Below are 15726 nucleotides of genomic sequence, written 5' to 3'. Positions count from 1 at the left end.
CCTAAAATCTACCGCGTCGCACCGGCCGTTCCGCGTCAGAACGTTCGTATGGAGTACGAGATTGAGTCACCTGATTTCGGGGAAGTGTACACGTTTGACCGGTTCGGACATCATCTGACCACCAAAAATCTCTTCACCGGCGCGCTGGTCTACCAGTTCGCCTACACCGTCGACACCGCGTTCGGGAAAGTCCGTTCCATTCGCAACGCGGACGACCGCTCGGTGATGATCCAGCGGGATTACAAGAGCCAGGTGAAGGGCATCGAATGCGGCGCCGGATGGAAGATTAGCGTGAACAATTCCATTCGAGGATTTCTGAAAGATATCACCTATCCGGATGGGTTCATTGTGAGCTACGTGTATGATGCGGATTTGCACGGACTGGTCATCGGTAAATCCGATTCCATTGGTCAGTCATTCGGCTACAAATACGATAAACACGGCCGATTGGTGCAAGTGACATATCCCAATGGCTACCGCCTGGGGCTGCCGTCGGATGACGATAAGGCTTTGTCCGCCACGGAACACATGGCATCGGGTGCGTATCTCAATGAGAATATCAACGGAGAGAAATCCATGCTGGTTCCATCGCGATATTTTGTTCTGCTGGAGTCCAAAACGCAAATTCCGCTGACCAACACCTCGCTACCAACATCCCTGTATTTACGCACCGATAACAACGCTTCCGTGCAGCTGAATATGAATTACGCGCTGCGCACGGAATCGCCGCAACGGCTGCGGCGCTCGCTAAAAGTCAACGATAGCACGTTGTTCAACATTGATTTTGTCCCGTCAGCCAATGAGGAAATTCTGACCGATCGCGAAGGCACCCCGATGTTCAGCACGAAATTTGACGGCGCAGGGCGTGTTGTTACGCTGAAGCCGCTGCTCGGTGATTTTGTCTCCACCAGTTTCACCTACGACGCTTCGGGGCGGTTGACAAAGTGGGAACAGGGAGCGCGGTGGAAGACCACCACTTACAACGATGCCGGACTACCTGTTTCACAGAAGCTCATTAATGGGGCTACGTGGAAATTCGAGTACAACGATAAGCGAAAAATCTCCAAAATCACTAAAGGATCTGGCACAAACATCGGGATTTTGTACAGTGCTGCCGGCGGCGTACAATCGGTGACCGCACCGAAAGGCAACGTTGTTGTGATGAAAACCGAACCGATGGTTTTCTTCCGTCGGTACATGATAAAAGATTCCGAAGCGCCGAATTACTTCAGCCAGGATTTCGACGATCGCGGCAACATGGTCAGCGTGAATTATCCCAGTGGATTACGAAAGGTCACGCTGTCGTATAACGATGTCAACCAGTTGACCGAAGTCCGGCAGGGACGAAGCAGCATTTTATTTGAGTACAATCAATTTGGACAGCCGACTAAGGTTTCAGCGGTGGCGGAGGATCTTGTGGCGACAACGGAGATGTTCTATTTTTCGAATATTTTGTTAGCTGCTAGGAATGCGAAATATTCCGGGATGACTGACCTGGAGCCGGTCAACACACTATACGAATACGACGAGCACTTAAATCTCGGTCGTCGACGTCTGCAAGTCGGGAACAGCGACGTCTCGGTGACGGAGTTTGAAATCAATCCCGGTTCACGACAACTTGTCCGTTTCGGACCGTTTCGATCATCGCAGAATCAAATCGGCGCCCTGATAGTGTCCGATGACAACGCCATCTACCTGAAACAACTGGATAACAGCGGAAAATTCGCAACCATGTACTGCGGCTGCAGCACAAGATCGCCGCATCCACCGAAACAATCTACAACGAAATGGGTGCCATTTCCGAATTAAAGATTCGCAAACGGGAAAACGATCCCCAAATCAGCTACTCGTTCAAATACGACCTCGACGGTAATTTGATCGAAGCGACAAAGAACAAGCAGCCATGGTGGAATTTCGCCTACGATCTGAATGGGAACTTGTTTAATTTACTGGGAAATAATCGTTTGCGCAATATGACATTCAAGAGTCGGGATCAGTTGTCGGCTTTATCCTACGATGGAAACGATATGAAGGTCGTTGTGGACGAGGACGGATTTCTCATACAGAAAGATGACGTGCATTATGACTATGATGCGAAAGGTCAACTGCGCCGCGCCATCAAGGATGGGAATGGCGGATTCGATGTGAAGTATTTCTATGATGAGAAACAGCGCCTGATCGCCCGACAGGCGGGCGGCAACGACATCACGCAGTTTATCTACGGTGACCTTATTCGGGAGAGTCTGGTAACTCACATCTATCGGAAACGCACGCAGACGTTGATTCAGTTCTTCTACGACACTCTGGGACAGTTGATTGCCATGGCGCGAGATGGAAATCCATATTACATACTGCAGTCGAAATTAACCACCACCATCCTCGACCAGCAAGGAAAAATCGTTAAGGATGTATATTTCAGTCCGTTCGGCGAAGTAGAATCGGATTCCAATGCCGATTTCTACTATCCGTTTGACCAGCGGAACTTCATTCGGGATGAAAAAGTCAAAGTTGTCTTCCACGAGGATGGACTCTATGATGCGGAAATGGGAAGAATGTTGTCGTCGAAACTAACCGATCTGCGATTTATCACATTAGAGCAGATTAATCCTTTCGTTTACCAGCGTAATGACCCTCTCACCACCGTGGCCGAAAAGCGACCTTTACTTGGTAAGAGCATCGACGATTAATAAAAATCATCGTTGATCCAGCCGATCAACGATCTAGTACAAATTTCAAAATTTTCGAGGCATACACAAGATAAATAAATTGTCCTATACAAAGTAGCGTGCGTGCAAGCTGTTATTTATAATATAAAAATACTTGCCAACATTATTAACGATAACTGCTAAGCTAATGGTTAAAGTAATTTAATCTATTATTTGGGTTTTAGACGTTAACGAATGGGCACAAGTGTTGGGCTTACGAGCCAGTTATCCCGCATCTACGTCCACCTTGAGCGACCTCTTGGATTTCAAGTGCGACCCGCTGGGCCCGTCTGTGCTGGTGCCTTTAAACCATTCTTGCGTTCTTCAGTCGACCATTGACGATTTTCAGTCTTGGACCATCACTTCGCCTCGTCAACCTTTGCTCCTCAATCCCATGACGGAGCCTCTCCGATTAGCTTCTACCTCCCCGTTTTACGGGCGTGGCATAATCCTTTCGGCATCCAATTTTTCAACCGAAGTGACCCCGACCGGTATCGGTCAGCGCGTGCTAAACGACGCCATGATGTCAGTTTTCAATAACATCCAAATTCTTCCATGGCACGTGAACAGAAAGTCAAAAGAGTACTTTTATGCGGTGAAATCCGGAGCTGTGGATAAATTGGATCTGGATTTATCGCGATTACGGACGTACATGGCCCCGTCGATGCTGTCATTCAAGCGGATCAATTCTGACAATTCCCTCGTTATTCAGTCGGAAAGTGTGGTCTTTAACATTACCTACACTGCCGACGTCTCACAGACGATTTTATCACTGAAAAACATGGTCAAACAGGAAATGATCGGGCGAGCGTGGAATTACGAAAAGACCCGGCTTTCTAACGGTCAACTGGGTTTCTCGAGTTGGAGCGAGACAGAAAAGGCAGCATTGTTGCAGCAAGGAAAAGTGCCGGGTTACGAGGGATATTTCGTGCGAGATATTGTGACCTTTCCAGCGCTGGCGGATGATCCCGCCAATGTAGCCTTTGTCCGCTCAAGAGTGTGAACGTCAGTACACATACAATGCCGGAGAGGCCAATTCGCAAATGTACCAAAAGATATTTGTGCCTGATGCTAGTCAGATTTTTTTGCCGAACATTTTGTACAGTTTTTATTCAAGTTTTGAAAAGCGTGTTTTTAATTTCTTGTCTACGTAACCTGCCAGGATCAGTGCTCGTTTGGCCAATGGTTGTACGTATTTCTCCGTTTTGACGGATTCAGGGTTTGTTATTGTTCAGTGATTTCTCTTGTTACCTCGAAATTTTTGAATTTACTGGCTATTTGGTGCGAAATACGAATCCATTATTCTTATTTTATTTTACCTAAGCACTATAAATTTAAACAGTGATTCGTCAATCCGAATTCCGACGCAAACAAGCAACAAATAGTTTATCACTTTTCGTGTTTTTTTTAAACCTTTTTACGACCGCAAATCTTTCCGCTGCGTAAATTTATGTGCCAAAAGAAACACAACTTACAATAATAAATTTTGATGAGGCACAGTACGCCCACCACATGCAACAAAAGCGGGTAAAAAGGTCAAAGACTCCAACCTAATCACACGTATTAAACGAACATATTCGTTAAAAAGAGGCGGAACATTTGTAGCCAAATTTTAACCCACCATCACAGCATATCTTGGAAGAAACCAACAGCAATTCAGCCGACTAATTCAAACATTTAAAAAATCCAACAGCGACAGCTCAGCCTTGCCATTCATGTTGATGGTTTTCTTGCTCACCGTCTTCTGAACAAATTTAGTCTCTTCGCCGTTTTTGTTTTCCACAACCATTACACGTGAAGTACATTCAGCGGTCTCCAATATCTGCCAAGGATTGTCGTCCAGACAAATGATAACCTCCATATCTCTCAGCACCAATTTTGTACAGACATGCTGCCACTGTGTAGCAGATTTCCACGAGTACATTCCCGACTGAAAGCCCAAATCCCACTCAAAATGTAAAACCCCGCAACGATAATTAACGGGACCTTGACCTTGTTAGCCACTAATAAGTCGATCATAATGCGAAATGGTTGCTCCAGCAGTGCCAAACGAGCTAATTTATCTGTTCCGACGAAAACTAAGGTCTTCGTGTTATCGGTGACTACTTTGTACAATATCGGAATCAATGTTTCCGGTCCGTGCACATCGCGATCAATAACAACAGATGATACCAGAATGGATTTGAGAATTATGTCCCATGTTGAGCAAACCCGGCGGAGCTTAACCTGGTCGGCCACACGGAGATATGTGAGAATTTCAAGCAGTATTTCCACAGGCATGTAGCACATAAATAAGTCCAAATTGTGGACTTCATCCGAAGAATCCAGATTTCTCTGCGCAAGAGCCAGCTTTAGAATTACTACCACTTGCCAGTTATGGTACTGAAAAAACACATGATCGCTTGCACTATACTATACCACTTTACTAAACTACGGTAAACGCAAACGGTAAAGCTGAGTGAATAAAAAGTAGAGAAATAAATTATAAATAAAGCTAACTGCAAATAAATAATTTACCAAAACCAACTGCTGCGAAGTGTTAGTTTCAGCCTCGTCGTCACAGCTTCTTTTGATTCCTCGCTTATGCATCAGGTCAGTGATGCAGCGAAATGCATCTGCCTAGAAAAATTAAACAGCCAACAGCACTGGTATTCAAACAGTCAAAAAACATCAAAAATATGATTTCAAAAAACTTAATCTGTACCGTAAAGTTGCGAACAAATACGCACATAACATACTGTATCAGTCTAAGCAAGACCAGGTGGATACCCGGCTTTACCATTAATTTAATTAGAGCTCACTCGAATTCTGTACAGAAAAAAAGTTTAAAAAAATGTACGTTTCAGTAATTCAGTTGCAAACATACCAAAAGTAAAATTCAAAAAATTAAAAAAAACTGCTCACTTACACACTGCCATGGCGTCAGTTGCTTTCCTCGTTGTGCGAGGTAACTTAGTCTGTTTTTGTCAACAGTAGCGCCGAGGGTCTTTGTATGCTGGCGCCATAACTCTAGGAACGTCTCCATATTGGCCGTAGCCAGGAAATCCTGTGGTAACTGCGCGCAATGTCTTTGATAGGGAAACGTAGCAGACGCAGGCCGCCATTTGCAGGGCCGCATGGCGCCCAGCCGCTGCACTCTCTCTAAGGCCACCACTTCGCGAACAGTGTTAGCCTCAGTTAACCTGATCTCCACCAAGGCAAACGCGTTGACACCTACATCGGACACGAATATCGCTGGATGCCAGCACCAGGGCTGGTCCGAGGATTTTCGGAAAAGGACCTGCACTTCGTCTCCAGGAACGATGTATATGTAGGGAGACAACTGACTGAGACGACCATTGACGAACGCAGTGAATGGTGTCAGATCGGCACGATGTCCTGGACAGTCAAAATCAACAGTAATGCCTTGCTTGGCATCCACTGCGCGGACCACTCCGTGGCGCACCAGTCCACTGTCATCCTGCACGTCTACGGCGCCGAAGCGCCAGATATCTTTTTTAAACATCCGGAGAACTTTATAATTATATGCTCAGTTTCAAAACTGAAATTTGGATTTCCGTCTGAATATTTTTAAATTCTAAAATGACTATTATTAACCTGACGCTAATAGAATCACAAAAAACTCAAAAATGCGTGGTACTTGTGTCACTGCTGCGAAACAAAAACGGCATTTTATCTTTCGACCACTCCTGTTGCTACCCATGAGTGCCTTCCAGGGGGGTAGGGTAGGAGATGTTATCCGCGACGAACGTCTTGCGCAATGACCAACTCGTCTCAGTAAAGTTTGTTGTTAATTTGGTTTGCTTTGCGTTACCGTGTAAATTTTCCATTTTACTTCACTTCCACAAATCGAACAGCGTGCTGGGGCGAATTCTTAGGGCATCCATTCCTAAAGTTGAAAGCTGAAATCCACAGTTTTCACTAGCTTGTGCGCGAGAAGACCATCGTTGTGGGTGTTGTGCAGCGACAGTGAAAAGCTCAGTAAATCGACATTTTGAGACGGTGTGAATTCTTCGGTCTGGAGTTGTGAGTGTTATTTAAATTCGTCTGGATTGGACGGTGAGCGACGCACCATCAGTATATCATTATGCCACAAGGAAAGCCCAAGTTCAAGCAACAACGACCCGGAGACGCACTGAAGAGCTCAAAGCACAGCGGAGTCAGTAAAAAGAAGAACCAGGGAAAAGGCAAACAGTCCTCGCATTCGCAAGGCTCTACTTCGGCGGTAACCACTATGAAGCAGTCCTTTCAGAAAGCCATCAATGCTCGTATTGAGCAGGAACTAGCGCAGCGGGCGACAGCGTGTGAGTCCAAAAGTTTTACGTTACTGAAAAATGCAGCGACAGCGGGCTCGGATACTGGCAAACGTTCCAAGAAATCCAAGAAACATAACAAGAAATGAGTGATGTGGGTTATCCACTGTGTTTTGTTGCTTCTTTACAGTCTGTAATTCTGCTGATGAAAGGAGATAAAGGCACTTGTCTTAGTTTGTGGAGGAATGCAAAACGCGACAAGTGCAGTGGAATTTTGTTGTTATGAAATTAAATTTACGATTAGTTCAGGATAATTTGTAATTTCGACGTCGACTACCACAGACGATGCGAACGAAAAATCGGTAGCGTGCGGGCGCGAACGGTGATGGCTCGTACTTCTACATTAAGTTCTAACCGGTAAGCAAAAATTGCCATCACTATAATTCAGATAATTTTATGGACCTGAGGTTTTTTTTACCCTCACAATTGCATCAGACTGATCAGAGTTAGTACTCATGGTCTCGTACTTTTATTTCAAATGGCGTGAAATCAGCATTTATCAAAAACGTGAATTTCGGGGTACGAAGATGTGAATGTAAGCAGATACATGGCAGATTTCAGAGTCAGCATCAAACACAGTATCACAAATTGATCACCTTAAATATAAATAATGAATTGTATGTAATTACGCGCTAATTGTGTCGAAGCTGCGGTGAGTAGCCAGACGTTCCGGAAAGCTTTTCGACGGCTTCATCCACTGACCGTTGCGGGAGTGATAGTCAAGATCCTTTTTCCTTTGCTTGCTGTAGTGTAGCAAGACAACGGTCCTGTAGACTTGTAGCACAATAACCAAACTATTCTGAAACGTAATTTTCACAGTTAACAAGCGCTACAATGTATCTCTAAAAAGTAAAAAATATAATTTGGTAATGTTGCTGTTCTGTACCTTAATCGTAAAAAATACATTGGAGTAAGAGACAACGTTGTATTTGAAAAGAAACGTGAGCCGCAAGCACAGGAAAGGTCCATCTTGAAGGATCAGCGTGGTCAAAATGCCCCAAATGTCAGCTGAACACCACCAGCAACAGGAGCACGGTCCACCACTGTCTTCTTCGAGAATCTCCTCCAGTTCCGCTGGGTTCGGTAAAGAGTTGGCCGGTACACGAGGCCTGCGGGCCTTTGTCGCGGTCAGTACCAAAGTAAACTGCATCAAGCTCCATGTCCACAATGCCAGCGTTGTGTACACCAGCTCTATAATCTGGATGACCTTTGGCTCCTGAATATAAGCGCGAAAACGTTATTTCTTCTTTTTCTCTGCCGGATATAAAGTGCCGGATTCAAGTTGAATTGCTCAGAATAATAAGGAAGCACTGCGTTAGACAAGTGGTTCAATAATATTAAAAAGAAGTGGTAAATCTAATTGGAGTTCAGCTGCAAAAATAACAGCAGCGTTGTTGTCTAACCCGAAAGGCTTCGAAGATTTCGATGATATCCGCTGCCATGCCAATGTAGACGAGAAGGAGCTGTGATAGCTGATCACGTGTCAGTTCTCCCTTTGGCAGCAGCCAACGACCCACGATGAGGATGACCATAAGTGCCTGTTCAAATATCTTGAGCCAGTCGCTCTCCGAGAGTGAAGTGACGTCCTGAAGGAATAAGACAACAATAGTTGTGAAAAGACGTAAGTTATGGCCGTATCGATTATCCCTGCTTCGCCAGCAGTGAAGCGCATGTGAACCCGGCGCGCGACGCTTATGTTGCAGGCGCCAGTGACAGCGCAACCGTAGCAATAACAATGTTTTTCCTGCCAGTGTGTTAAGTCTCCTTTCTTCTCTATTACCATCCCGGGTATTACATTTTCACCGTGGCAGTCTCGGGCGCAGCAGCGTCCAGACGAGACGCCGGGAATTACATTAGCGCCTGCGAGAGCCGTTAGTCCCGTTACAAACGTACAATCGGAAGTCGAGTGAGTTCCGTGTTGGAGGCTGACATGACGCTGGTCCGCTTAGTCTCGTTAGTAACATCCAATATGCCAGCTGCAGCCTCATGGGCACGATGTAATTCCATTATCCATACCGATGGGCAGACGGTGGCCAGATAGAAAAAAACGCTTGGCGAAAACCTAATCAAATCCTCAGTCATAACAGCAGAATACAGTATGTACAGAAACAAAGATATACGTAGAATACAGACAACTTCAGACAAGTGCAACATTCATCACAGTCATCACTCATAGGTGCGTAACAAACGTGCCACGATCAATTTTAATTTTTAATTATTGAAATATGACTGTATTCTTTGAGCTACAATAACGTACAAGTTCATCGCCAGGTGTAAAAATTCTCACATACTTTAACGTAGTTGTGAAAAGAAACCATATGCCGTTGAGAAAAAAATTCAAAACCAATTGAATAGTTTTAAGTCGATGCAGACTTTCCTGGGTTTGAAATCGCTGTTGTGTTTTCGTAGTTAAAAAATCGCATAAATATTTAGCGTGGAAAGAATTTATGCATCGAGTAAAGAGAAAGATTTGATTACATAATCCGGACATCAATAAATACGGTTGACTTTGCATCGGCTGTCATAGCAGACCGTTTGATAAATACACTTTGCATAACAGTAAACAAATAATACCATGCTCCTTATCGATTTCAACTTCCGCTAAGAGAAAGCAGGAAAAACACATATCAAACAATGAACCGCAGGTGAGGAGCAGTGATAATTGTACGATAATCTAAAAATGGACATGCTTCACATACAGAAGTGTTTGTGGTTAAACAGGACGAGTGGACAGCTGCGGTGCAAAACGGTAGCTAAATATAGACAACAGACGTAAATCCCAGACAATAGACAAACATACGTACCAACAACAAAAATTGCAAAATTAAGACAAACAAATTTTTATACGTACCAGCTACGACAGTTTGTATTTCAGCCGAAAATCCATTGCACGCGGTGTAAAAAAATAATTGCAATTACTTATCACATACGGTTGGTCAAGATTATAATACTCTTGCAGTCCTGCTTAATTATAAAATTTCACAATCATTTTATAATATTTCCAAGTCTAACTAGGTTTATAAAAATTAATGCGTTCAGCGTTTTTGGAAATATACAGACATAATAGACACAAAAACTATTTCTTTAAAAATTATTAACGTGTCACCGATGAATTGATTATTCGTAAATGTTATATGACTACGTTATCTAACTAAAGCGCCGTTATCTAATAATTACAAAGTACATACTAAATAATTATTATTTAGTAAAGCTGAATAAGATACAATGATTCTAAAATCAATAGATCTACACATTCTTTTTAAAAGGTATCACCCGCAAGCATTTGGCACATGGTCAGTATACATCAGATGCGGCTTATTATTTAACTGAAGCTGGGAGTACGAATAATCGAATACTTACATGATTATTATAATGAATGGGAAAACTGCGAGTACTTTGCACTTACCATTTTAGCTCTTCGCCTTGTCTGATGCAGACGGATAGGATGGTCTCCAAAAATAAGCATCCTAATGTTCCGCAGAGGTAATAATATTTGTTATTCTTTTTTATCACAGTTACCCGCCATATTGCCACGAATCCATGTACAGCAAAAATGGCCCGTGCAAGAATTGCTTTAAACACTTTGAAGCAGGCCAACGTCCGCTTGGCTGCTGAGCGCTTCGTTCGAGCTCCAATTGGTTGGGCGAAAGTGGTCGGATACATTCCGGAAACGGATTCTGGCGTGGCCAGTGGCGCATCTTCGTACAGATAAGCCATTTTAGGGAAAGGTCAGCCACCGTAGCTGGCCGTCGCATCTATCTAGCACAATCTTTTGTGTTGCGGCTTTTACATTTTACGATGTCAGCAGTAGCACACAATGAATTTTAATCTTCCAATCCTGGGAAGGTTGTTATGCAACCAGAATATTTTGTAAACAACTTGATGAATCCGGAATGACGCGATAATGTTCCGCTGCCACACATCCAACGCCGCTCCACATGCAGATGCGGGATAACGGTCCTTCTGTGTTGAATTCTTGCACAGGCATCATCACTCAATCAATGTGTTTGACCATTTGTAAAACGATCATGATCAGATAATTGATTATAAAGCATTAATACAAACCAGGCAGCTGTACGCTTAATTGTGCCATTAGCGATCAAAACTTAATAAATCATGGGTGTGTGGTTGAGCGAGGCGTTTTTGTAGCGGAACTAGCGTATAAGCGAGCTGTCCAGCGAAACGTATGATTATCCCCGCTGAATCGTCAGAGGAAATGGGGCTCTAGTTGAGTTGTTGAAAGAAGTTAGTTAGAGTATTACAGACAGATGAAACGACCGATGTGATCAATTCGGTTTTCCTTTTCTGGTATAAGTCGTTCCAGCGGTCGGAAGGAGTTCATATGTGGTGGAACTAACTGGGAAGCCAATTGTGCACCCTGTCCCGCGCAATATATGCCCTATGTGGTCCATGGAAGGGGCGGAGCTAAGGAGGATGCCGGCAACTCAATGGCTTGTATTACTCCTATTTATGTAATTGTTGCTGTTTTTGTTGCTTGCCAAACACGCTTACGGTAACACATATTTGCTGAGGGAATTAATAATGCACAATTTAGGAGTTAATCACCAGTTACCTACAAATTAAAGGTAGGATGCATGTATGATGAAACTCGTACAGTACTCACTTACTAAATTTCAGATAACCAGAAATTCACGAAATTTTTGTTAACATTTCTGCGCAGTTTGAATTTGAATAGTAATTATTAATGAAGGATGATTACTGCAGATTTTCATTGCAGTTATACGGCCGTTAGTTTTGTTCATAAATTTTAAGATACAGTATTCGTGTACACTTTAACGATTCGACATAGTCTCGTCAGTCCAGAATTACTATCTTTCTGTTTATTGGTTGTTTCCATTCTGAACCATTTTTCTTACAAGTTATTTTGGTTTTCAATTTGTCATGGCAAAATGAGGTAGAAACTTACAACATCTTGTTGTTTCGGATATGCGATTATTTGGGAAAAATTCATGATCACAGTTTCTGCATAAATAACTTGTTAGCTCATGCGTAAGAAACCTGAGATACCGATAGTAGTGGTTCAGGTTGGCAACAGAGACGATAATAGATCGTACATCGATCGCTGGGCTACGTTTTAGTTTTTGCAAGAGAATTTAATTCTGCAGTGCAATGTAGAGAAAACTGTAGCGAGAAGAAAAAATATTTATACAGACACGGGGAGGCAGAAAAGGTTACGGCTAATGGATCATGCATTTGAACGGGTGCCCGTTATGCACAAGCATCGCTCAAGATCTCCTGGACTGCATATAAACGGTGCATGCACAAAAGTCTGGGAATGGGACAGGGAAAGCTGCCATACAAAGGAACGGCTCAGGGCAGCTTAGTAATTTTTTGACAAGAAAGGCGACCATTTCATCACTCTGATAATCACCTTAGGAAACTCCCGACGGTGCCGTTCTACATACTCATCGCGACCCATGCTGGTTATAACACTTAACATGTGCAAGTCAGCCTTTTTCAATAAATGTCCCCAGTTAGGAAAAATGAATATTGATTTGGCGCTCCCTGCTGCAGCACTGCAGTATAGCATGCAACTGGCTACTTATTCCCTGCGCCCCATTTTATGGCCATCCAGGAAAACTAATTTGCTATACTGCATACGCTGCACAAATCATCAATGCGAGTTTATTGCATCGTGCAGTTTCCCGCATTTAATTTCGAGATGATATGTTGACTTGGTAGAGGTAATTTTCGGTTTGTCCGACCTTTATTACTCATTCCACCGATTTATCACCGTACATAAATGAACGAGCGAACATGCATCTCGTCGTTCTCGCCGAAATCCTAAAATTAAATAAACCTATTTCTCACATTTTTCATATTAATTATTACATTTTTATTAATACTGCTGGCTCGGCCACTCTTATTGATAACTTAATATAGGTGTCCGTACATTCGTCATTGCCAATGCATCGCAGATACTAATACATAAATCTAATACATAAATAATCTAATACATAAATAATACTAATACATACATGATCTAATACATAAATAACTTGGAGGTTACGATAAGTAATTAGAAAGCAAAACTGGGCGCATAAGCAATAATTTTAGCGCAGGCAGCTCAACAAATGGTTTCTTTTGACTAGTATCTGAAACACTGAATTCTGTTGAGCGTTTAACGAATTTTATTAGCCGGCTAAAACCAGAACGTAATTTTTCCCAACGTGTCGCCCTAACATCGTTTAGAACTAAATACTATGAGAACAATGCATATTTTCAGTTTACGGAGTTCTAACCTGCAGCGTGTCACATGGCCGCATTACTCTTAAATTCTTAATAAGTTACAAATATTATAAATAAATTACGTTGTGTCAGCGTTCTTTAATTAATGAAATGCACCATAATTCCAGGCTTTCGGCTTGTGAGGTTCCATCTACGTTGTACTGTGTATAAGCGTAGCCTGTGTAGCCAGTGTAGATATTACAAGTTCCAGTGCGCCAATAGTTTGTGGTTAGTAAATGGTTCTCACGGGAGGTTTCTTGAGCTACCATTACTTAATTTACTGTAAATAATCGTCTAGTGTATTGACTTCGCAGTTGGTGGCGGAAGTTCCACCGCAGGTTCCGGATATGATTAAGCCTAGAGGCCAATGCCGTTCTACAAAACTAACAAAAGTACAGACATTGCCTACTGCCTATGCTGATATTGTACAATATTATGTACTTACCAAAATATTACTGTTTTTCCTGTGGATATGCTGCTTGTATACGATATTGAATCTTCTCATAATATTAGCTATCTGCGTGGGGCGGACCAGATTAAACCATAGAGGAACCGAACAAAGCGTAGCAGTATTGTTCGGTTCCTCTGTGATTAAACTCCGCCGGATCTGCGCAACATGCGACAGAATTCTCAAATCCATTTTAGTATCATCTTTGTTATTGATTGCCACGCATAAAACAGAAACATTGATCTCAATTCTGTGCAAAATGGTCACCGAGGACACGAACTTTAATTTTTCCCGAACAGACAAATTAATTCTTTGACACTTCTGGGTGTACATTTCGCATTATGATGGATTTTTGTTAATGGCGAGCAAGATCAAGGTTCCCTTAATCATACTTAGTTGCGGGCTTTAACATCTTCGAGGGGGATCATTCGGGAATGTACAGACTGTACTCGTGGGAATCTGCTACACAGTGGCAGCATGTCTGTACAAAGTTGGTGCTTGGCCGGAGATATGGAGGTTATCATTTTTTTTGGACGACAATCCTTGGCAGATATTGGAGACCGCGGAATGTACTTCACGTGTAATGGTTGTGGAAAACAAAAACGGTGACGAGAGTAAATTTGTTCAAAAGACGGTGAGCCAGAAAACCATCAACATGGATGGCAAGGTTGAGCTGTCGCTGTTAACGTTGGATTTTTTAAATGTCTGAATTAGTCGGTTGAATTGCAGTAGTTTCTTCCAAGATTACGCAGCGGTAATATTTGCAATCGTGAAAAAACATGTAAAATGATAAACTATGTGCTGTTTGTTTGCGTCGCAATTCGGATTGACGAATCACCGTTTAAATTACTTAAGTGCTTAGGAAAATAAAATAAGTATAATAAACAGTTCGTATTTCGCATCAAATAGCCAGTACATTCTAAAATTGCGAGGTAACAAGAGAGAATCACTGAATACATAATAACAAACCCTGAATCCGTCAAAACGGAGAAATACGTACAACCATTGGCCAAACGAGCACTGATCCTGGCAGGTTACGTAGACAAGAAATTAAAAACACGCTTTTCAAAACCTGAATAAAAACTGTACAAAATGTTCGGCAAAAAAATCTGACTAGCATCAGGCACAGATATCTTTTGGTACATTTGCGAATTAGCCTCTTTGGCATTGTATGTGTACTGCCGTTCACGCTCTTGAGCGGACAAAGGCTATATTGGCGGGATCATCCGCCAGCGTTGGAAAGGTCACAATATCTCGCACAAAGTATGTCTTGTAACCCGAAACTTTTCCTTGCTGCAGCAATGTTGTCTTTTGCGTCTCACTCCAACTCGAGCAACCGAGTTGACCGTTAGAAAACCGAATCTCCTCGTAGCCACACGCTCATCCGATCATTTACTGTTAACGCCTTACTTTTCGGTGCCGAAATTTTCGCGAGACACCGGTAGTGCTGGCAATGTTAATGGCTGAATTTTCGATTGAATAACCGAAGGAATTGTTAGAATTGATCCACTTGAGTAGAAAAAAGCGTTGACGGGGGCAACATGCGCCTGCTCTATTAGTCACGATAAATTCAGACAGCTCCGAATTTCACCGTGTGAAAAAACTCTTTCTGGTTTTCTGTTCGCGTGCCAAGGAAGAATTTGCGTATTATTGATAACAAGCCTCATAGCGAAAGAGATAATATATAGGTTGACTGCCGCTGACAGTGAGATTACTCCTCGAAGGTAGCTGAATAACTTGATTCCGTATGTATGTAAACAAACTAGCTCGTGTAAATGGGGCTGTTTTACTTTGCGGGATAACGGTCACATTCGCATGGAACAAAGATGCGTCTTGCATACCTATGCAGTAAGCGTGGTCACTTTTAATGCGATTTTTTATAAGTGCATGCTTTATTACAATATACCAAAATTACGGCAAAGCTGCCAAGAAAAATAACTTCGGGCACTAATCATTCCCGATCAGCCAATCTAAAAGCTAAAAAAACGTCCTCGTTGTCTCGCATGTCATT

General features: G+C 42.8%; 3 protein-coding genes across 3 annotated transcripts in view; 1 reads left to right on the top strand and 2 right to left on the bottom strand.

Annotated features, from left to right (window-relative positions):
• Positions 1–4052, top strand: part of LOC129589416 (teneurin-m-like) — a 29466-nt gene extending 25414 nt beyond the window's left edge. The window contains 3 exon segments of the mRNA XM_055484176.1: positions 2–1720; positions 1723–2667; positions 2891–4052. Of these exon segments, the coding sequence (XP_055340151.1) occupies positions 2–1720; positions 1723–2667; positions 2891–3708 (3482 nt within the window). The 3' untranslated portion in view covers positions 3709–4052.
• An 82-nt stretch (positions 4053–4134) lies between these two features.
• LOC129589418 (uncharacterized) lies at positions 4135–6348 on the bottom strand. The gene is made up of 3 exons (XM_055484178.1): positions 5614–6348; positions 5223–5324; positions 4135–5039 (listed from the first exon to the last, which is right to left on the bottom strand). Exons 1-3 carry the CDS (start codon positions 6208–6210, stop codon positions 4572–4574), a joined length of 1167 nt encoding a protein of 388 aa, XP_055340153.1. The 5' UTR covers positions 6211–6348; the 3' UTR covers positions 4135–4571.
• Positions 6349–7506: 1158 nt separating this feature from the next.
• On the bottom strand, positions 7507–11347 carry LOC129589417 (transmembrane protein 26-like). Its single transcript, XM_055484177.1, has 5 exons — positions 10425–11347; positions 8912–9080; positions 8422–8604; positions 7905–8234; positions 7507–7817 (listed from the first exon to the last, which is right to left on the bottom strand). Exons 1-5 carry the CDS (start codon positions 10733–10735, stop codon positions 7644–7646), a joined length of 1167 nt encoding a protein of 388 aa, XP_055340152.1. The 5' UTR covers positions 10736–11347; the 3' UTR covers positions 7507–7643.
• Between the last annotated feature and the right edge of the window lie 4379 nt (positions 11348–15726).

The sequence above is a fragment of the Paramacrobiotus metropolitanus genome, unplaced genomic scaffold (genome assembly GCF_019649055.1).
Source record: "Paramacrobiotus metropolitanus isolate TYO unplaced genomic scaffold, Prichtersi_v1.0 Parri_scaffold0000034, whole genome shotgun sequence".
NCBI lineage: Eukaryota > Metazoa > Tardigrada > Eutardigrada > Parachela > Macrobiotidae > Paramacrobiotus > Paramacrobiotus metropolitanus.
The sequence above is the reverse complement of the archived record's forward strand: the minus strand, read 5'-3'. Positions and strand labels throughout refer to the sequence as shown.

Excerpts from the sequence above, each read along its gene's own strand:
- LOC129589418 (XM_055484178.1), bottom strand. The coding sequence starts at position 6,210 with ATGTTTAAAAAAGATATCTGGCGCTTCGGCGCCGTAGACGTGCAGGAT. Across the intron at positions 5,325-5,613 it reads AACTGACGCCATGGCAGTGT|GCAGATGCATTTCGCTGCAT; the intron begins GTAAGTGAGCAG and ends TAATTTTTCTAG. Across the intron at positions 5,040-5,222 it reads CTTCGCAGCAGTTGGTTTTG|AGAAATCTGGATTCTTCGGA; the intron begins GTAAATTATTTA and ends GCTCTTGCGCAG.
- LOC129589417 (XM_055484177.1), bottom strand. The coding sequence starts at position 10,735 with ATGGCTTATCTGTACGAAGATGCGCCACTGGCCACGCCAGAATCCGTT. Across the intron at positions 8,235-8,421 it reads AAATCTTCGAAGCCTTTCGG|GAGCCAAAGGTCATCCAGAT; the intron begins GTTAGACAACAA and ends GCTTATATTCAG. Across the intron at positions 7,818-7,904 it reads ATGTATTTTTTACGATTAAG|AATAGTTTGGTTATTGTGCT; the intron begins GTACAGAACAGC and ends ATTACGTTTCAG.